Here is a 22,932-nt window from a genome sequence, read left to right on the forward strand (position 1 = left end):
TGGGATGCTGTGTGTACAAGGGGTAGAATGCTGTGTGTACACGGTATGGGATGCTGTGTGTATAAGGTACAGGGTGCTGTGTGTACAAGGTGTGGGATGCTGTGTGTACAAGAGGTGGGATGCTGTGTGTACAAGGTGTGGGATGCTGTGTGTACAAGAGGTGGGATGCTGTGTGTACAAGGTGTGGGATGCTGTGTGTACAAGAGGTGGGATGCTGTGTGTACAAGGTGTGGGATGCTGTGTGTACAAGAGGTGGGATGCTGTGTGTACAAGGTATGGGACGCTGTGTGTACAAGGTGTGGGACGCTGTGTGTATAAGGGGTGGGACGCTGTGTGTACAAGGTATGGGATGCTGTGTGTACAAGGTGTGGGATGCTGTGTGTACAAGGTGTGGGACGCTGTGTGTACAAGGGGTGGGACGCTGGGTGTACAAGGGGTGGGATGCTGTGTGTACAAGGTATGGGATGCTGTGTGTACAAGGGGTAGAATGCTGTGTGTACAAGGTGCGGGATGCTGTGTGTATAAGGTGTAGGACACTACTGTCTATGCGGGAAGAAAAGTCAAACTCTGTGACTATGTGCAAATGCATGAACTCTTCCTAGAAGCAGAGAGGATAAACTAGTAACAGTGGTTGCCTCTGGGGAGGGGCAGCAGGGAACAGAGGGGAAGAGGAATTCTGTACACTGCAGCTTCTGAATCATGGCGTGTATCATCTATTCAAAACTTTTAAAAAATTCTGAGGAGGGGGAGGGGAGAAGTCACGTGCGAGGGTGGGGGCTGAAGTCATCTGAACACACAGCAGTCGTATGCTCTGCTGTTCACGATGTTTTGAACCCAAGTTCCCCTGAACTGCTCTTACAAATTCCATCTTGGGACCACAGCTAATTTCGCTAGAGACCCCCGACCAGGAAGATAATTTCTGAAGATCAGAGCACGAGCTCTCTGCAAGGCAGATGACTTCAATCCACGCACAGAGACAACTGGATTCTGGCCTTTTCCCCAGAACCTGTTTTATTCATCATCTAACCAACAGAGAGGGTCAGCTAGACAAGCTAAAATAGCCTCAAAAGGCCCACCTCATCACAACACAACAGGGCAAACCAGAAACGAGGACAGAGTTCAGCCTCCGTTCTTGTCAGAGGAGACCGAGCACGTATTTATACACAGGTGCCCCACTAACAACCGCTGAGCAACGCAGCACCACAAACACACGGTAGAGACGCGGCTGGGGGCTCCCCACAGGCATCACTCACAGCCTCTTCCTCAGCCATAAACAAGCCCATGGTTTTTTGTGGGGAGGGTGATCAGCGCGTATCTTGAGTGATGGAACCATTTATTTACTCTGGAACTTTGATGGGGGTAGTGGGGGACTCAATTTATTTCCTCCCCTGAATCTGAGATGCAAAAGCCATCTGAACATCAAAAGGGTCCTGGGAGAGAGGCGGTGGAGGTTCCCTCACAGAGAGTTCACAGGTAATTGTGTAGGGCCCTTTGAGCACTTAATCCTGTTGTTTTTCAGAAACCTTTGCACCTGGGCTCCGAGGAGGAAGCAGGGCCAGATCAGGCCCTGCAAGCCCGGGAGTGGGTGCCTCTCAGGGTGGTCACTGTGGAAGAGAAGGGGGCACAGCGGAGATGTAGGGGGACAGAAATCAGCCGAAACACTCCATGCTGGCTCTGACTCGCTCCATCTCGTGCAGGAAGCTGTAGAACTGAGGCAAGGTTAATTCTGGGGAGAGAGAATTCAGCTTCAGGTAAATGTTCCAACTCCACAGAATCATCCAAGAAAATTACTTTCCACCCAGAGAGTTTTTTCTTTCTCTTCCTCTTTTTTTGGCTTCGCACATCTAGGCAGCTCTCGATGGGTAACTGACCATTATAAAGAAGTGAGAGCCTTGAACATAGAATGGTTCTCAGCTCCACAAGAAAGTAGGGAGGGTTTGAAACGGCCTAACTGCACAGCACAAAGAGCTGCAGGGGTCATTCAGGACATCCAACGGGGTCCTACAGCAAGAGCTTCCTGCTCTTCAATCCGAGCCACTACTTCCCCCTTTTCCCTTCTTCAAAAAGGCCCTTCTTTTATGAGAGGAAAGGAAGTGGTCATAACACAGCCTGGTTATGACTTCTTTTCTGGAAGAAATGACCCTGTGATGGGCTTCGCGAGCCAGTGACTGAAGAAGACGTGGGGAAAGTAAAAGGCTCAAATGAGAATTCGGACTCACCGATATATATATTTTCAGTTTGATTTCCTTTCTTAACCACCAACTTTAACTGATTAAAAAAAAAGAAAAAAATTAAAATGATGACAACTGGGCAAAGTAATTCTGAAACCCTGAAGTTTCACTTAAATATGAAAGCATCCCTGCTTCTAACTTGAGAGTTACACAAGAGCAGTCTGGATCGTCCACCACTAAAACTTCTAACAATTCCCTAGATTACAGCAAGAACCAAACTGTTAAGAACAATATCTGGGTCCTATGAACCTGAAAGCAAACACGTCAGTGACCACGTCTTTGCATCTTTGGCCAATCACATTGCTCTGAGATATACAAGGCACTTAGTGGAACTATCCACTTAATTGGATATTTAAAGAAACTCAATGTAGACTTAATTTTTAACCAAGTCAAAAATCTACCCATTTTCAAGGATCACGAGAAGACTTACTTGTAAAAAAATACTTCCCACTTTTTCCAGTTCGCTGCTCCCAGATGTCACTGTGACACAAAAGAGAAAAATAATAAGTGACTGGTTGAGGACCACTCTGAAGACCCCAGTCTTGCAGGCTGTGCAGCAGAAGCCGTGGGTGGGGAGAGTATGAGGACAGCAAAATGCGCTTTTCAGGAAGTCAACTTATGGAGGGCTGTGGATAGAAACAGCAGCTGAACGTGGACAGCAAGACGGAGAAGCAGCTGCTGGCCCCAACCGGCTTTGAGGACCAGGGACACCTTTCCCCATGGAAGCTGTCTCAAACCCTCTGCAACCGCAACTGACATCACGCAGGTGACCCGGGACTGCCTCTAACCAGTTACCTCCAAATTTCCACTCCATGTCTATCAGCTGGTTAATCATCAGAGTCTGACCTATGGCCCATCGAGCAAGGGTGGGGGCAGTCTGCTTCCACTGGAACAAGAGCAAAAAGCCTAAGTCATAACAATGGAAAAACTCTCCCCTCTTCATCTGCCCCAAGACAGCACAGTTTAGTATTTACACAGACAGCAGGAAGAACGCAGAACCAAGGGGTGGGCCTATATGCACAGATCTGGAGGATGGGAGGAGTAAAGAGGGGCAGGGGACAATATAAAGGTTTTCTTTCATTCCAAGATTTAATGAAGCATGGAACAAAAAAATGCGTGACATTTATATTCAGTCAAATCAGAGGAAAAAAAATTAGAGATGCACTACACAGTGCTGTCTAAAAGCTGGATGTAGGGGCCGGCCCCATGGCTGAGTGGTTAGGTTCGCATGCTCTGCTTCAGTGGCCCAGGGTTTCACCAGTTCAAATCCTGGACGCGGATATGGCACCCCTCATCAAGCCATGCTGAGGCGGCATCCCACACGCCACAACTAGAAGGACCCACAGCTAAAATATACAACTATCTATCGGGGGGCTTTGGGGAGAAAAAGGAAAAATAAAATCTTTAAAAAAGAGAAAAATAGAGGAAGATGGGCACAGATGTCAGCTCAGGGCCAGTCTTCCTCAGCAAAAAAGAGGAGGATTGTTGGCAGATGTTAGCTCAGGGCTAATCTTCCTCAAAAAGAATAAAAAAATAACTGGATGTATGTCATTTGCATGGAATCAAATGAAAAACATTAAGCTGGAGAAATGGCACATAATGATTGATGGTTTTTCCTTAGTCAGCATTTCCCACTTGCTTCTTTTCATGAAATAAAAGCAAGCAATCTTAATTAACCTTGATTAAGAGGAATTATGATACCTTTTCAGAAAAGTAAGTGGCTTTCTCCTCATTAAGACCTATAAAAGAACAGAGGAGACGTTGGCATAATAAAGACCTGCAAGCCCTGTCACTGAGCAGCCTTGGGTGATGACCTACCCAGAGTCACGAGATCGGCCCGGACCTGCTCAGCTGAGAGACTCTTCTTCAAGGCACCTAGGAAACAGGGGAACTCAGTTAAAAGGGGCAAATCAACTAAGCAGTTGGCAGTAAGTAGTTAACAGGCGAAACCTCTGTGACATAGACAACAAAAGGAAGACGCAAAGATGGCTAGCTCCAAGAGGATCTCAGTCCAGCTGGAAGAAACAGCACATCTGAGACAAGCGGAGAACAAGACAGAACAAACCAACACGAGGGTTTACCCCTCCAGAGAGTGTGGAAGAAGTCAGAGACAAAAGAAAAGACTTCATGGACTTGGGGATGGGGGCACCTGATCTGAGCCAAGAACGAGGCCACAGATTCCTGGAGCAAAGTGCGGGGAGCTCAGTGTCAGGCTGGCACAGGGCACTGGCCTAGAACTGCCCTGTGCAATACATAACCACCAAGCACATGCGGTTATGTAAATTTCAGTTAATTAAAATTAAATAAAGGTTAAAATTCTGTTTCTCAGTTGCACCAGCTATTTCAAGTGCTCAACAGCCACATGGGCCCAGCGGCCATGGTACTGGACAGGGCAGATTATAGACCATTTCCATCTACACAGGAAGTTCTATTGGACAGTGCCACCCTAGAAAATCAGCTTTCAGGAAGTATACCAACATGGACTAAACAGTCTGGCCTCTACAATTCACGAGTCACCTCCAGAGGAGCCCTCAACCTTTCCCTCGGAAGCCCTGGGCACACTCCCCTGGGGGGGCTGCTTTGTTCTGCTTGCAAGCTCCAATTCCTGAAAAAAAAGTGCTGCCAGCAATCTGGGCTTCTCAACGGTTAACCTGCAGGCTACAGCCTAGAGTCACAGTCTGTCAACTGCTTTAAAATTTTCCACATCTTTGTCTTCCAGAAGATGACTAATTAAAGAATAAGAAGGCATCTACCACCATCCAGGGAGGGCCCCAGAGTGATACCCTAAACCCAGTCCCCACCCCCCTCACTCCAGAAAAACAATCCTACAGGCGGTTGTCCCCTGCAAAATAAGCCACGTAAACAAAGGGAGGAAATCTTTTATCTCCAAAATCAGACTGAGCAAGGAAGCCACAGGGAAATAAAAAAGGCAAGACCCCAGGAAGCCCTGGCCATAAAGGCCCTCCGAGAAGGCGACTACTTCCAGGCCAGTCCAGTTGACTCATAACTGCCACGTGCACAGCTCCTTGGGTTATACCCACTTCAGATCCAATATTCCGTGGGATGATCCCAAAGTACTCTGAAGTGGGGATTATTACTGCAACCTTTAATTTACCAGGAAACTACAGATCAGAAAGATTAAGCTTTTGGGGACGATCTGGCAAATGCACATAGTCAACAACTGCACTGCCAAGAATTCACCCGACAGATACGCCCCCGAAAGTGCACTGAGAAACAGCGGGAAGCTCTAGCAATGCAGGTAGTAGGGATAAAAAATCAGGAAGAGCAGGCTGGGTGCCAAGGTGATTTTGTTAAAACCTAAGTCAGACCACGTCTCTCCTCTGCTCAAAACCCTCTAACAGCTCCCGTTCACCCACAGCAGAGTCCAAAGCTCTTACAATGCCCTGTGCGATCTGGCCCCCTCTAGACCCCTAAGCTTCTCCCTTGCTTACTCAGCTTTTCCTATAACACGCAGGCAGGTTCCTATGTCCAGGGATTTGCCCTTGCAGTTCCCTCTGCTGGGAACACTCTTCCTCAAATCTGCACTTGGCCCATTTCCTCACTTCATCTGGGCCTCTGCTTGAATCTCACCTCCTCCAAAAGGATGCTGACCACTCTACTGCAAGTGGCACTGCTCTTCACTTGTACCCTTACACTGCTGAACTTCTCTGCACTGCGTTTATAACTACCCAACTTCATGTTATATATTTATTGTCAATTCTTCCACTAGGATGTCAGTTCCATGAGAACAAGGACCTGGTCTGTTTTGCCCACTGCTATGTCCCAAGCTCCTAGAAAAGTGCCTGGCACTGTTTATTGGTTGGCACTCAATAAAAACATGCTGAATGAAAGAATCCATATGATGGAATACTATGCAGCCTTTAAAAAGAATGAAATAGCTCTCGATGTGCCAATTTGGGAAATATAATTAAAAGGAGAAACAGTCTGTACAGTGTGATTCCTTTCGTGTAAATAAAGAAGGGCATATTATACATCCTTATTTATAGCTTTAATTATATCTCTATCTAATATCTAAGTAGATAGATGTAAGGCCACTTTTTTTTTTCAACATATTCACAAAAAACTTAAGAGTAGGGACGAGCCCTGTGGCCGAGTGGTTAAGTTCACCCGCTCCGCTTTGGTGGCCCAGGGTTTCACCGGTTCGAATCCTGGGTGTGGACATGGCACTGCTCATCAAGCCATGCTGAGGTGGCGTCCCACATGCCACAACTAGAAGGACCCACAACTAAAAATATGCAATTATATACCGGGGGGCTTTGGGGAGAAAAAAGTAAAATAAAATCTTTAAAAAAAAAACAAACCAATTTAAGAGTAGATGTCCTTAGGGAAAGGCACTGGGGAAGACTTTTTTTCTTTCTTTCTCTCATTTTAAAATTTTCTAGGGGCCAGCCCCACGGCCGAGTGGTTAAGCTTGCGTGCTCCGCTTCGGCGGCCCAGGGTTTCACTGGTTTGGATCCTGGGCGCAGACATGGCACCACTCGTCAGGCCATGCTGAGGTGGCATCCCACATCCCACAACTAGAAGGACCCACAACCAAAAAAATATACAACTATGTACTTGGGGGGATTTGGGGAGAAAAAGCAGAAAAAAAAAAAAAGATTGGCAACAGTTGTTAGCTCAGGTGCCAATCTTTAAAAAAATAAATAAATAGGGGCCGGCCCAGTGGCATAGCGGTTAAGCACGCACATTTCGCTTTGGCGGCCCGAGGTTCACAGATTCCGATCCCAGGTGCAGATATGGCACCAGTTGGCAAGCCATGCTGTGGCAGGTGTCTCACATATAAAGTAGAAGAAGATGTGCACGGATGTTAGTTCAGGGCCAGTCTTCCTCAGCAAAAAGAGGAGGATTGGCAGCAGATGTTAGCTCAGGGCCAATCTTCCTCAAAAAAAAATGAAATAAAAAAATAAATAAATAAAATTTTCTAGCATGTAGGTTTTTTTAATGTGAGGGTGGTAAAATTGTGAGCCATTTGTTTCCTTTTTTATACTTTTCTATAATTAAAAAATGCTACCAAAAGAAACAACAGATGGTTAAATGAATTGCTCAGGACCACAACAGCTGGCAAGAGGCAGACACAAGTAGCTTACAGGCCAGAGAGTCCTAAACCAAGCTCTGTCTACTCCAGGTCATTTGAGATGCCGTCCGGGTGCAATGGTACCAGGCAAGCTGTGACAGTGACTGACGATGAAGGCTACCAAGCTGCAGGGGTCAAAGGGCAGGCTCTGCGTCCTGCGGTACCTCAGGCAAGCAGGAGCCATACTTTAAAAAGATGTCTTTGCATCATGCTAAGCCTCAAGCCCTTAATTTCTTTTTCAGCCTTTCCTTTGTTGATTCCTTTGTCCTGAGTACAAGACAGGCCTGCAGCCTTGACCTGCAGACAGAAAACTGCAGGAACTCCAGGGCTGGAGTCATCAGAAAGCATCACTGGGGGAAATCTGAGAACGTCCTTCTTTAAACACAGATAATCATCTGGGACGGTTTAGAAAGTCCTCGAGCAGCAACTTTCACTGGAACAGTTGCCTGAGGCAAACCCTCCTTGCCATCAAACAGTACGGGGGACAAGATGGAGGCGTATGCGAGGGTGAGGGTTTCAGTTCTCCAGGAACAGTTGGAAAATTAGCAAACGCTGTCCTTCTAGCCGACAGTCTATGTGAGCTCATTCAGTGTAAAAAGGGAAGACAAGGAGGACGACTACGGCTTAGCGAAATCTCCTGGAGGAGGAAGGAGACGGGGCAGGATGGCGAGCCATGCTCATTCAGTGATCACTGACCCTGAGGGCTGACCAGGTGAATCCACCCCTTTGAGGCTCACGGGGAAACAGAGGTCAGAGCCACTGTATGTGGATTTTCTGGGTGCTTGCTATGTGCCAGAACTGTGCTAGACGCTGGGAAACATCAATGAAGCAAACAGACAACAATCTTGGCCCTTGGGAGGCTCACGTGCTATTGGGGAGAGAAAGACTGTAAGGACAAGGTAAGGAATGAGTAAGCCACAGGGAGCATCACTGAAAAGGCCGCAGAGAAGAGAGCAGGGTGAGGCTGGGAGTCCCGGGAACTCAGTTCACTGGCTGATTAGATACCGTCCGTGACTACTGTTCAATGCTGACTATTCCTTTTTTTTGCCCAGCCAGAAAGAACTCCTTTGGGAGTGGGGAAGGGAGTTATCACCTTCTCTTAAAAAACCGTCAGTTACTGAGCACCCACAAGTGCCAGACATCCTGCTAAGTGTTAAAATAAAAACAGGCTTAACCAGTGGGCTTACTGCTTGGAGATGCTCATGATGATAATAACGATTGTAATATGAGCAGTGGTGCGGCTACCACTTACTGAGGTACTTCACATTGATTATCTTTCTCCACTCCTAGAACAATGGATGAGCTACTATTATGAGCTCCCTTTTCTGAAGAAACTGATTCTCTGAGAGGTCAAGTAACTTGGCTCAAGGTCTCGGAGCTGTTAAGTAACCTTAGGGACAAGTAAGCACACAAGGGTCATCTAGGAACCAAAGGCAGTGTCGGGGCCCTATCTAGATCTGATGAGAATACCAACTAGAAACAAACAAGATGCAGGAGACAATGGGCGGATCTGAAGGTTGACTGCATATTTTAATTTTAGATATGATAATGCATTGTGGTTTGATAAGGGGAAAAATTCTTTATCTTGTAGAGATACATAGCTAGGTATCTAGGAACGAAATGATAGGCTATCTGAGATTTGCTTTAAAATAATCCAGTGTGCAGAGCAGTGAGGAGAAGTGGGCAGGGTACAGACAAACAATTTGGTCATGGGTCGATAACCATTGAAGTCAGATGTTCTTTTTTTTTTTTAATTGAGGAAGATCATCCCTGAGCTAACATCTGCTGCCAATCCTCCTCTTTTTGCTGAGGAAGACTGGCCATGAGCTAACATCCGTGCACATCTTCCTCTACTTTGTATGTGGGACGCCTACCACAGCGTGGTTTTTGCCAAGAGGTGCCATGTGCACACCCGGGATCCAAACCGGCAAACCCCGGGCCGCTGAAGTGAGATGTGCGCACTTAACTGTTACACCACCGGGTTGGCCCCATGAAGTCAGATGTTCTTAAGAATTATGAAAAAAAAAAAGAGAGAGAATTACATATTAAACAGTAAAAGAAAAATATGAAAAAAAAAATAACCCACTAGGGGCCAGCCTGTTGGCACAGCAGTTAAGTTCACACATTCCACTTTGGTGGCCTGGGGTTTGCTAATTCAGATCCCAGGTGTAGACCTACACACCACTTGTCAAGCCATGCTGTGGCAGGCGTCCCACATATAAAGTCGAGGAAGATGGGCACAGGTGTTAGCTCAGGGCCAGTCTTCCTCAGCAAAAAAGAAAGTGGAGGATTGGCAGTAAATGTTAGTTCAAGGCTAATCTTCCTTAAAAAAACACAAAAAACAAAACCTCGCTGGGCTTTGAATCAATCAAGGGAGGTTCCAGCCCCAGCTTTTCCACTGTAAGATCTTAAGCAAGTCACTTCCCCTCTCGAGGGCTTTATTTCTTTCTAAGACAAAGATTACACTAGATCAGCACTTCACAAAGCTTTTACTCAACCCTCCCCCTGCCAAAAACAAAGGTTCCACGGTTAACTGTTTCACAAATACTGGTTAAGCAGGTTTCTTTACCGCAGGACTTTTCAGAGCCTGAGATATGTTCATGTGTGTGTGAATCTCCAAGGTTCCAAGGCTAGGGGTGAGGGGACAGTATTTTCTGCCCCTGTCTGACCCCTGAAGCCTTCTAATGATGAAAACACCAACTTGCGGAAGATTGATCTGGAGGGTCCTTGAGGCCCCCTCAGCTCTAACAAGCTGTACTTCTGCAATGAGGTCTCACTGCTCAGGCAGGACTAGGGTGAGGGAAGAGGAAGAGGATGAGGACCTGGAGGCCCTCACAGTTTAGATCAGACTGGGAAAGGCTTTGAAAGCCACATTAAGGACTGCAGACTTCATTATGCAAAGTAAACAGTTGAGAGGAGCAGTATGACGTATGATCCATGATCCACGTCGTGCCCCAGAAGTGTACTCCAGGGCAAGCTGGAGTCTGGGCTGGGAGAATGGAGGTAGAGATGCTGCTGCTGTAACAAGGCATGAAAGGCCAAGACCTTGCTCTGGGACTGGAGAAGAAAAGACACACAGGCCAAGGGATGAGGAAGAGGCCAAGAGACTTACAAGCTACAGTCTCAGATGCTCAGGAGATGCTCTAAAAGAAATGGGGAAGGGGCCAGACTGGCGGTGCAGTGTTTAAGTTCACACGTTCCACTTCAGTGGCCTGGGGTTCGCCAGTTCAGATCCCAGGTGCAGACCTTACACACTGCTTGGCAAGCCATGCTGTGGCAGGCATCCCACATATAAAATAGAGGAAGATGGGCAGTGGATGTTAGCTCAGGGCCAGTCTTCCTCAGCAAAAAGAGGAGGATTGACAGCAGATATTAGCTCAGGGCTAATCTTTCTCAAAAAAAACCCAAAAACACAAAAAACTAATTTTGAGTGTTTGAAAATAGACGCTTAGCCTCCCCTGGGAGGGTCACAGGATCTCCCAAACCCAGTTCAACTCACCCAGCATGCACTAAGCACCTGCCTTACGTCATTACTTATAACCACAGCTTTGGAAAGAAGTACAAGGCCCGCGACGACTTCAAGGAACCAGCTAGGAGAGAGAGGCACGAGACAGACACATATAAAACAGCATGAACAACAGAAAACTGTAAATGGTTATGGGCCAAAATGAGAGCTGCAGATCAGACCATCTCTTGGGAGCTGAGAGGAAGGGGAGGCCACCTCGCACTGAAGCAGTTTGGGAAGGCTTTCTGAAAGAGGTGGCCCAGGGCTGGAGCTCGAGGGCTGGGCAGGACTGAGGGTAGTCTGACAGGATGGACGGGGTGGGGGCAGAGATGAGAAAGACAAGAAAGAACCAAGGCAGGGACACCAGACAGAGGTCTCCTGAAAAGCAGTGTCTCCACCCACAGGCAAACCCATTCCCACAGGTGTAGGCTCGACGAGGAGACTAAAGACTGGTTCTACAGTCTAGGCACCTTCCTGCAGAACGTTCTCATAGGTGACCACACGGATGTCCTAAGGACACGCACTGCGGCATCGCTCCCAAGAGTGAAAAGTCGAACAACCACAGTGTCCAGTACTGGCAAGTGGATTAACTGAAAGAAGGTACCTTCAGCCCATGGGACACTACAGCCGTCAGAAGAATGAAGTTAATGTGGACAGATCGCCGTGACGTACTAGGGATGAAAAAATGCAATTCTATGGTTTACGACTATTTATGGAAAACAAAACAAAACTAAATGAACGTATAAGTGTATGTCTGTCAGTGTATGTAAAAATCTAAAAGGATATATACCAAAATTACATTGTGCTCGTGTCTGCAGAAAAGAGCAGGATGAGAGAAAAGGCAAACTCTCACTTTTGACTCTCCAGAGCCCTGTGCTGGCTAAGTCTGCCATGAACACTTATCCTGCGTTAAGAAGACGGCAAGCCCCCACCCAGCCTTGTGGTTCACATGCCTTGGACAAAGGATGCAAAAATCACCAAAACAGAGAATCATCACATTTCACAGTTAGAAACCTCGGAGATGTTCTCGTTCAAGCCTCCAGAACCTCAGAAGCACGTGACAGGGAGAAGGGGAAGATCGGCACTGAGACAGGGGAAGGCGCCGGAGAGGAACCAACAAAGTGAGCGCCCTCTTTTAGTGCACTGCTGGGCTGAGATCTTGGGAAGATCAGCTCATTACCAATTTTTAACACGTGCAAACTAGGGGTGCTGCTCCCCCTCCTCTCAGCCTGGTCAACACTGATTCTTTCTTTAAGACTGGGCTTTAACGTTGCCTCTCTCTTCAAATAAAATTAACTTTTAATTAAGTCACCAAATTAATTCTAGCAACTTTTTAGACAATTCATAGCCAAAAACTAAACGATTAAAGCAACCTATCCTAACGCCCAGATACAGCCACAGTGAACTTTTTTTTTAAATAGGACTGTGGAAGACAGTTTTGTAAACTACTATTTTTATTAAACACTACCTTGTGAAAGATTTTCCACGTCATTACATTTTCCTGGAGAGCAGCTTTTATAATTACTGCATAATTTGAAAAATAAGAGCAACCTTTTCTTGAGGCACTTTGCTAAGCATTTCATTTACATTATATCAATCAATCTTCAAAACGAGCCTCCTCGACCAAAAAAAAAAAAAAGCTCAGATGGGAGTGAAAAACTGCTGAGGAAGGGTTGTTGCTAGGGGTTGGGGAGAGATCAGGTACCTGGCCAAAGTCACCTATTTGGCAAGTGACACACTCGGATTCACACCCAGGTCCCCTAACTTAGAACCGGGAATTTTTCACGTTCCCTTGTAAAAACGGACCACAGCTCCCGGCCCTAATCTCCAGCTGCTGGGCAATTTGCTTGTTGCTTATTTTTCTCTCTCGTAGACAGTGCTAGGATGGCTACAGTTAAACCTCTGTGATCACCTCCCTCCCAGCTAGATGCCTTTCCTGACCACTCCAGGCAAACTCTGCTTCTCAAGCCCCCTGCCGCAAAAGACCTATCTTCACTTTCAATCCATCGTGGACAGATATTTTTGTCAAATACAATGAAAATTAACTCCTAGAAACAGGAAATGAAAAAACACAAAGAAAATATAAGCCCCAAATAGTTAAAACGGTAAATTTTATGTTATGTATATTTTACACATACATTTATGTTAAAAAAAAAAAATACAAGCCCCATTTAAAAAAATTAGTAGAGGCTGGCCCAGTGGTTAAGTGCGCATGTTCCGCTTCAGCAGCCTGGGGTTCACCAGTTCAGATCCTGGGTGTGGACATGGCACCGCTTGGTGAGCCATGCTGTGGCAGGCGTCCCACATATAAAGTAGAGGAAGATGGGCACAGATGTTAGCTCAGGGCCAGTCTTCATATAAAGTAGACGAAGATGGACACGGATGTTAGCTCAGGGCCAGACTTCCTCAGCAAAAAGAGGAAGATTGGCAGCAGATGTTAGCTCAGGGCTAATCTTCCTCAAAAAAAAATAAATAAGTAAAATAAATAAAAAATAAATGAAAAAAAATTAGTAGATTCAAAAGACTTTGTCAAATAAAAGTTTCTGTACTTATCGTGTAGAGGACCAGACAAGTTTGGGGACCATGGCCGGGATGCAGACGCTCTTCCAGCTGTACCTCAATTATTCTCTGCCTGACGATCTGTTTACCCAGCCTCCCGTCCCAGACTGTGTGGCCCGCCCATGTCTGCTTCACTCCTGAATGCTCTGGCTCAGTGCCCAGCGCACACTTGCTGACTCTGGACTGAAGGAATGTTCAAGGACCGTCTCTGGCCTCAGCTGCTGGGAGAGGCTACTCACCATTAGGGACCAGAAGGAGGCTTTTCACGATGCTTCTGAGGGGGCTGAGACTGATCTGATTGGTGGTGGCAAATTCCGAGAGCTGCGCCAGAAACCTCTCCACCTGCCGAGAGGGAACAGCACAAACCAGGCCTTCACCTTCTGAGCATCTCAGAAGGGTGGACCCACGCTCGGGAGCTCTTCTTATCCAAGATACTTTACCTCTTTCGGCTCAGTTAGGAAGTGGAAAAGCACTTCTGTCAGGGCTGAGAACTGCTGTAAAGAGAGTAACACAGAACATCAGTAAAATTCTACTCCTGGGGCAGGGCTCCCCCATCCCATCCAACCACAGACGCTTGTGAGAGAAGAACACGCAGGCGCTGATACCTGTTGATCCTCTTAAAGTTACAAATAATCACAATACCCACCACCAGTGTCAATCTATCTGTATCACTATATTGTCTGAAAAACCCACGTTTTACTGGGATACTTGGGAGATCTATATTGAGAGATTGTGAGTGTGTGTGCACACGTGCACAAATACATCTCAAGGATCCAAATACATATACATACACACACACACACACACACACAAACACACAAAGCCAAAAAGGGAAAAATCACTGGAACACTAATAGCTGTTACTTCCTTTTTTTCTTTTTGTTTATACTTCCACATATTTATTATTCAAAATACACTAATCCAAATATATAATTCACCCCCCCAAATGGTAAAATACTATAAAAACTTCTTCTCTACCTTGCTTTTTAAACTAGTTACTTCTGTGTGGCGAGTTTCTGGGTGATTTTTATTTTCTTCTGTTTTGTCCATCCATATTTTCTGTGGTTTCCCGTCGCCCCCCACAATAAGCATCTCACTACGTATATGACAAAACAGTAAGCTTAACACTTTATTACACACTGTCTTAGAACAGTCTCTTATTTTTCTGTGCATGTTAATCTTCTCTTTAGGTACTGTATTGTTAAGGACTGAATATTTGTGTCCCCCAAAATTCATATATTGAAGCTCTAACTCCCACTACTACTGTATTTGGAGACACGGCCTATGAGGAAGTGATGAAGGTTAAATGAGGTCATAAGGGTGGGGCCCTTATCTGATAGGGCTGGTGCCCTGTAAGAAGAGGAAGACAGCCCAGAGCTCTCCCTCTGTGAGGCACATGTCATGACGACACAGAGAGAAGGCAGGCCAGGAAGAGAGCTCTCAACAGGAAGTGAATCTGCTCGCCTCGTGATCTTGCACTTACCAGCCTCCAGAACTGTGCGAAATAAATTTCTGTTGTTCAAGCCACCCTGTCTTTGGTATTTTGTCATGGCAGCCCAAGCAGACTGAGACACGTGTCATTACTGTCCCATGTTCCCTTTAATGGACACAGCATGTGTGGCAGAGGGGAAAACCAAGACAGAGGAGTTTAAAAGACCCAGATGTGAAGCAGTGTTTTGATACTGACCATCCATGTGACCTCGGGCAACGCAGCCTCTCTGCGTCTCAGTCCTCACAGGGGAAACAAAGGCAATAACATATGACTTCCAGAACAGTACGCAGGTGGCACGAGCAAAGCCTGCTGCACAGAGCCAGGCCAGAGGCTAAACAAATGGTAGCAATTATCAGAGCCATAAGTGAAGTCACTACACCATTTGATCCACCTTCCTGAAGCAATACAACACACACACACACAAAAATAAATTACAGGCAGATACTTCAGCTCAAAGTCCCCAAAGTTATACAAGCAATACGATTGTCAAAGTGAGGGAGATGGGAAAGGGGTGACTAGGCACGCGTGTGGTGATGGATCGTAACTAGTCCTCGGGTGGTGAACATGATGCAATCTACACAGAAATCGAAATATATAACAATGCACACCTGAAATTTATATAATGTTATAAACCAACGTTACGACAATAAAAAGTAAATAAATAAATAATGAAAGGAAAAAGAAGTAATATGATTGTCAAATGTACCCACCTCTCTCACCACGACACACTCAACTCCACACACACACCCGGCACAGCTCTGTGTTATTTTATTCTAAAATGTATTCTACTTTAGAATATAAAACTAGTCTTTGAAAATATAGAAGTAATATATGTGCAAAGTTTTGAAAAGACTCAACTGACATAAAATACAAAATAAAACGTCTCTCTCCCTGCCTGCCCCCCTCAGTCTCACTACCCAAAGGTAGTTACTTAGCACGTCTGTGGCCTTCCCATCATTTTATTTAATTTCTTTTAAATACAAAAGGGGTCAAACTGAACCCAGTCCTTGTACCCTGCCTTTTTTCACTCAATTACATCTTAGAGATCAATCATGTCAGCAATTATAAACTTATCCAGTTCTTTTAACCATTGCATGGTGTTCGATTGTATAGACTTAGCATAATTTAGCTCCCTAGAGAGGAACATTAGACTGTGTGTGTGTTTTGTTGCTGTTATTATAAACAATGTTGCAATGAATATCCTTCCACACATGACACGTATGTCTATAATATAAATTCTTCAAATGTATCCTAGGTCAGAGGATATATGCATTTTGAATTCTGAGAAAATGTTGCCAAACTGCCTTGCAAAGAAGTTGCACAGATTTACACTCCCACTAGCCAATAGCATAGAAGTGTCTGCTCTCTCAAAGCTTAAATCATTGATACTCCTGGGAAACATTTTATTTTTATACATGATTTTTTTGTTTTGTTTCTGAGGAAGATCAGCCCTGAGCGACCATCTGCCGCCAATCCCTCCTCTTTTTGCTGAGGAAGGCTGGCCCTGAACTAACATCCGTGCCCATCTTCTTCTACTTTTTATATGTGGGATGCCTGCCACAGCATGGCTTGATGAGCAGTGCCATGTACGCACCCGGGATCCAAACCGGCGGACCCAGGGCCGCCAAAGCAGAACGTGTGAACTTAACCACTGTGCCACTGGGCCAGCCCCTCCTGGGAAACATTTTAACCAATGCTGATCCAGGGGTTGTCTTTCTGCAATATTTATGACATTGGGTATTAGTCTTGCATAACTGCTGATTCGATGCAGTGAAAACAAGAACAGTCAGGACTGGCTTGGGAATATGTCCTCAAAAGTGTTTTAGTTTTCTCTTTTTTCTTTGAAATTTTTTGCTGCAAATCTGTAGAACTGTCAGATCTTTGGCCAACTGTATTTCCCATGCTACCCAGGGCCTTTTCAAAAAGAGGGTGGTGGAGCAGCTCTCCAGCTGCCTTTCCATTTCCAGGCCTCAGTCAGGCTCAGCCTCCTTGTGAGGTCTCCCATCTCTCCTTTCAAGAGGGGCCTCAAGCTAATCTGGATAGGCTGTTACTACCCCCATCCTTATCTCCATTTTCCCAAACCCTCCTTATCCTTCAGAGCCCTGCCAAGATACCATGACACTCCCAACAAGAAAAGGACCTATCCAAATTCTTAACTTCTAAGGCTCCCTCTTGGAACCTTGCCTGGGGGCACTCAGAATTTTCAGTCTTGATAAGGAACACAAACGCATCTTAGCAGAGAAGGTTCCTTGTATGGTCACAGCACCTTAATTAATGTAAGTGCCCCGTAAGCATTTGTTGAATAAATATCCCCTAAACACCTTCCCCATTCTTTGCCCTTGTACCTGCCTAGCTGTCTCTCCCTGGAATGCTCACCTGCCCATGACTATCCAAGAAATCAAAATCTTAACTATTCTCGTCAGTAAACATATGAAAAGATGCTCAAGACTATTGCAGATAAGAAATGCAAATCAGTAAAACGAGGAGATATCATTTTCATTTATCAGATCTTCAAAAATAAAAGTTTAATGACACCAGTGATGGTGAAAGTACAAGAAAACAGACCTGCCCACACGCTGTTGAGAGGATAAACTGGGGCGACCTCTCTGGATGGCAATTTGGCAATCAGAATCTAATTTTTAACCGATCATACCTCTTGATCTAGTAATTCCATTGCAAGTATACCCTTCAGATAGGTTCCAAAAAGTAAACCCAGACAGATTTACACAAAGCAGTTTGTTGACAGCCCTGTTTGTCATAAAAACGAAAAACCTGAAAGCAACTTAAGTGTCTATTAATAGGCTGCTGATTAAATAAATTATGGTAGATCCACTTCAAGGAATATCACACAATCTCTTTTGTGTAAAAAAATTTTTAGGGGCCGGCCCCATGGTCGAGTGGTTAAGTTCATGTGCTCCACTGCGGCAGCCCAGGGTTTTACCGGTACAACTCCTGGGCAGAGATATGGCATCGCTCGTCAAGCCATGCGGAGGTGGCAACCCACATGCCATAACCAGAAGGATTCACAACTAAGAATATATAACTATGTACAGGGGGGCTTTGGGGAGAAGAAGGAAAAAAATAAAATCTTTAAAAAAAATTATTTTTAAAGGATATCCATATATATGACAGCAGATGTAGACTTTTATTTCTATAAAAATACAAAGGAAACTATTAAAATGATGATTTCTGGGGACAAGAGAAACAGGTATTTTGTATCTTTAAATACTGTTTGAATTTTCTAATCATGTGTGTTGCTTTCATTTACAGCTAGGTGAGAGGACTGTAGTCCATCCATTTTCTTCTTTATATTTTTCTGAATTTCCTCTCTCATAACCATTCTAAAAATGATTATTTTGGGGGCCAGCCCCGTGGCCAAATGGTTAAGTTTGCACGCCATGCTCTGGCAGCCCAGGGTTTTACTGGTTCGGATCCTGGGCGCGGACATGGCACTGCTCATCAGGCCACGCTGAGATGGCGTCCCACACGCCACAACTAGAAGGATCCATAACTAAAATACACAACTATCGGGGCCAGGCCCATGGCTGAGTGGTTAAGTTCGCATGCTCTGCCTCGGCGGCCCAGGGTTTCACTGGTTCGAATCCTGGGTGCGGACCTATCACCATCCATCAAGCCATGCTGAGGTGGCGTCCCACACGCCACAACTAGAAGGACCCAAAACTAAAATATACATCTATGTACTGGGGGGCTTTGGGAAGAAGAAGGAAAAATAAAATCTTTAAAATATACAACTATGTACTGGGGGGATTTGGGGAGAAAAAGCAGGGAAAAAAAAGACTGGCAACAGTTGTTAGCTCAGGTGCCAATCTTCAAAAAATAAAATAAATAAAAATGATTATTTTTAACCCTACCTATTCTCACTTACCTAGGACTGACCACCGGCATCAGAGAACACACGCAGATACACTGAATACTGCATCGCGTCTCCATTTTCTGACCTACCCCATCAGATCCAAATTTCCCCAGCACAAGAGGCTGCATCCACCGTTAAGTGCGCACGTTCCGCTTTGGTGGCCTGGGGTTCACCAGTTCAGATCCCAGGTGTGGACATGGCACCGCTGGGCAAAGCCATGCTGTGGTAGGCATCCCACATATAAAGAAGAGGAAGATGGGCATGGATGTTAGCTCAGGGCCAGTCTTCCTCAGCAAAAAGAGGATTGGCAGCAGTTAGCTCAGGGCTAATCTTCATCAAAAAAAAAAAAAAAAAGGCTGCGTCCATCAAGCCTTTATAAACCTCACTGGGTTTAGTGGCTATTTGGTGAATAGCAGGCATTCAGATAAATAGCCACTGAATGAGTGATAAATGGTGATGCCAATATTAACACAAGGACTCTTTTTCTCCTTGGGGCCTGGGCCTCAGACTTCCAAATAAATTCAGCTAACAGAGTGGGTCCTTGGAGAAGTTTGATTACCCAACAAAGCGGGGGGAAATGGCCCAAAGGACTCTGGTAAGTTGCTCATCAGGAAAAACCTTTCCATATTAAACATAAAGGTAAAGGTTTAGAGTGTGTTTCCAGGTTAGAAAAGGAGCCAGGCTCTGATCTTTAAGGAAGCGGTTTACATTTTCCATGAATACCAAGTTGGAGGTAAGCTTACGGATCTTAACGACCCAGTAGCTTAAAAAAAGTTCTTTAGCAGCAGAATCTTTTTATTCTCCAAATGGAAGTCTTCCAGAAAATCCCGACACATAAACAAGTAAAAGCTAAGCCACCTGGCTGGGGAGAGCATCCACAAAGCTCTGTTCTATCTAGTGTGTTTAATACCCCGGGATCTGAAGTCAGGCATCCAGTCCCGAATTCCCGGCCCCATCACTTCCTGGCTGCCTGACCTTAAACAGGTCAATTCATTTCCCTGAACCACTTTTTGTATCTGTAAAATGGGAATAAGAATAGCACCTACCTTTTAGGGTCTTTACACATAAAGCACTTAAAACAGTGCCTGCCACGTGGGACATGCTCAATAAATGACAGCTATTTTTATTTAACCACTGTGATTCAGTTTCTTCATCTGTAAAATGGGAATAATAATGGTACCCACCTTCTAGAGGGGTTGCAAGGACTCAGTGACTTAATATACATAAAAGCACTTAGAACTGTGCTGTCCAGTACAGTGGCCACTAGCCACATGTGGCTACTGAGCTCATGAAAAGGGCTAGTCTAATTTGAGATGTGCAGTATATGTAAAATACACACCAGAATCAGAAAACTTAGTACCAAAAGGTAAAATATCTCATTGATATTTTTTACACGGATTATATGTTGAAACAATACTTTGATACGGTGGATTAAAGAAAACATATTAAAATTAATATCCAATTTCTTTTTAATTTTTATTTATTTATTTTTTATTCGAGTGTGGTTTTTTTTTAAGATTTTATTTTTTTTTTCCTTTTTCTCCCCAAAGCCCCCCAGTACATAGTTGTATATTCTTCGTTGTGGGTCCTTCTAGTTGTGGTATGTGGGACGCTGCCTCAGCGTGGCTTGATGAGCTGTGCCATGTCTGCGCCCAGGATTCGAACCAACGAAACACTGGGCCGCCTGTAGCGGAGTGAGCGAACTTAACCACTCGGCCACAGGGCCAGCCCCTCTTTTTTAAATTTTTAAATGTGATCACTAGAAAATGTAAAATTAGACACGTGGCTTACAATTCACTTCTGTTGGACACCAGTAGCCTTAGAACATGACTGGTATTACAATTAGTGTTACTTTATGAGAAACAATAAGTGGTGGGGGATGCTAAGATAAAGGAGAGGGGCCCCCCCACCTCCTCAGAGGTTACAACTCAGTAGGGGAAACAGATGCACCTTTGCCGTGGTGGTGAGAAGTGTCATTTGAACCTATTTATTTTGGCTGCCTTGGTGGTAAGAAAGGGGCGTCCCAACCAGCACAGGGCCAGGAAGCCTCGGAGTTTAACTGGCTGGCACCTGCAGCCCGAAAAGGGAGAAAAAGGCTTTGCCAGCTCCACTACCATCAAGGACCACACTCCACTGTGTAGAGTGTATATAGTTTTTTTTCCTTGGGGACTATCCATATTTCCCTCGATTGGGGGTGGGGGTGGGGGTGGGGGCGGGGGCGAGGAGAGGATGTCATCACCAGCCTCACCCTAGACCCTGCCCGCAGGCCCACAGAGCCCCACTCTGGCCTGGCCATTACCTACACCCACAGCGGCCCTCCAGATTACCCGCCCCCACTCCACGCTCCCCTCGGGATGCTAAGACCCTCCTCAGTGCCCCCAAGGCCCTCGGCCTCCCTACAGAGCGTCTGGGTCCCTCGCCTGGCCCACCAAGGCCCACGGCTCCCCAAGCTCCCTGAGCCTCCCAGCGCCCCGAACTCCCTTCGGCCTCATCAAGACTCCCCTCAGTCCCTCTTCCAGGACCTCGCGGACTCTCCTCGTTCCCAGGACTCCCGGAAGTCCCCAACCCCACCTCTGGGTGCCCACAGCCCTCGGGGACCCCTCAGCTTGCCCTCGGGCCTCCCGAGATCCCTCGGCCCCCAAAACGCGCCTGAGACCCCAAGACCCCTAAGCCTGCGCCCGAGGCCCCCTAAGGCCACAAGGCCCCCGGGCGGCCCCCGGCCTAACCCGCGCCCGCGCCGGGCCCACCTGCACGCCCAGCTGGTTCAGCTGCTGCATGTCGCCGCCCACGGCCTCCGGCACCGGGTCCTGCGTGCAGTGCAGGCGGCCCATGGCGCCCGCCCGCCGGCCCGAGCGCCCGCCGCCGCCCAGCTTCCTCCCGCGCCGCCCGCCTCGCCGCGCTTCCGCAGCCGCACTTTCGCCACGGCCGCCCGCCGCCGCCGCGCTCCTCCCTCCGCCGGCCCGGGCGGCGTGGGGGCGCCCTCGCGGACGCGCGCGGACCCCCGGGTGGGGGCGAGGGCGACCTCAGGGACGCGAGCGGACCGCTGCGCCGCGAGGAGGGCCCTGAGGCACAGAGCGGGCAAACGGGAGACTCCCTGCCGGATCTCCCGCTGGGTGATCCCTGGGCACGGAGCTTGGCCTCTCGGAGCCGCAGTTTCACTATTCGTAAAATGATCCCAGGGGTGGCGCCTTAAGTGAGCTAACCCTCCTGAAATGTTTAGAACGTAGGCTGGCACCCAGGAGGTCTTCAGTCAATGGCTAGCTGCTATCATCAACATCGGTACCACGCATTCAGTAGATATTTATTGCACGCCTGCTAGATGCCAGGCGCTGGGGATGGAGCAGTGAACGACACGACGCAGACCGGTCTCTGGGGGAGAGCTTAGGTCAGAGCAGAGCAGTAAGGTCTCAAACCTGGGCTTGCCTCAGCATCAGCTGGCGGGCCCGCTGTAACGCCAGTTGCTGGGCCCCACCCCCAGCGTCTCTGACTAGAATGGCCTGGGGTGGAGCCTGAGAATTCGCAGTTCCAAGGACATCCCAGGGACCACACTTTGAGAACCTCTGCGATGGAGGAAACTGACTCGAAGGAGCGCAAGGACTGTGATTATGCCGGGGAGGGCAGTGGTCAGGTTGGGGAGGGGACATTATTGGGACAGTGACAATCACTGCAGCCCCTGAAACACTTTAACCCCCATGCTGTCTTCCCAAGGACCCCTGGCAGCCCCAGGTGAGTATTATCCTGATCCCCATTGGACGGATGAGAAAACGGAGGCATGCTCCCTGGAACCCAGGACCTGACTGCCAAGCCCAACAGCTTCTTCACCTACCCCGGAGCCCAGTCTTGGGGCGGGGGGTGGGGGGGGGGGTTGGGGGGTGGGGGTGTGTGTGGAAGGATTGGCTGGCTTTCCCCACCAGGCTTTCTTGTCTATTCTTCCCTAAACATCCCTTCTAGAAAGAGATGAACAAAATGTCTCCTATCCAGAGGCCAAGAGCCTCCACTTTACTCATTGCTTCATTCATAGATTCATTCAACAAATACTGAGTACCTACTGTGGGGTAGATGCCCTGACAGGTGCTGAGACAACACAGTGACAAAACCAGACGCAGAGCCCAGCCTGGGAGAAGTCAGCCTGGGAGTTTAGTGGCAGAAGTGGACACATGCCTGTGAAATTCACATG

The 22,932-nt window shown here is 46.9% G+C and overlaps 1 protein-coding gene across 1 annotated transcript; it reads right to left on the reverse strand.

Moving 5' to 3' along the window:
- Positions 1-976: 976 nt before the first annotated feature.
- On the reverse strand, positions 977-21,700 carry COMMD7 (COMM domain containing 7). Its single transcript, XM_014845069.3, has 9 exons — positions 21,503-21,700; positions 13,831-13,884; positions 13,630-13,732; positions 4,050-4,106; positions 3,933-3,970; positions 3,027-3,117; positions 2,662-2,711; positions 2,220-2,268; positions 977-1,726 (listed from the first exon to the last, which is right to left on the reverse strand). Exons 1-9 carry the CDS (start codon positions 21,584-21,586, stop codon positions 1,650-1,652), a joined length of 603 nt encoding a protein of 200 aa, XP_014700555.1. The 5' UTR covers positions 21,587-21,700; the 3' UTR covers positions 977-1,649.
- Positions 21,701-22,932: the final 1,232 nt, after the last annotated feature.

Source organism: Equus asinus, chromosome 15, assembly GCF_041296235.1.
Source record: "Equus asinus isolate D_3611 breed Donkey chromosome 15, EquAss-T2T_v2, whole genome shotgun sequence".
Lineage (NCBI taxonomy): Eukaryota > Metazoa > Chordata > Mammalia > Perissodactyla > Equidae > Equus > Equus asinus.

Excerpts from the sequence above, each read along its gene's own strand:
- COMMD7 (XM_014845069.3), bottom strand. The coding sequence starts at position 21,586 with ATGGGCCGCCTGCACTGCACGCAGGACCCGGTGCCGGAGGCCGTGGGC. Across the intron at positions 3,971-4,049 it reads GGCCGATCTCGTGACTCTGG|GTCTTAATGAGGAGAAAGCC; the intron begins GTAGGTCATCAC and ends GTTCTTTTATAG. Across the intron at positions 3,118-3,932 it reads CCACTTACTTTTCTGAAAAG|TGGAAGCAGACTGCCCCCAC; the intron begins GTATCATAATTC and ends CTCTTGTTCCAG.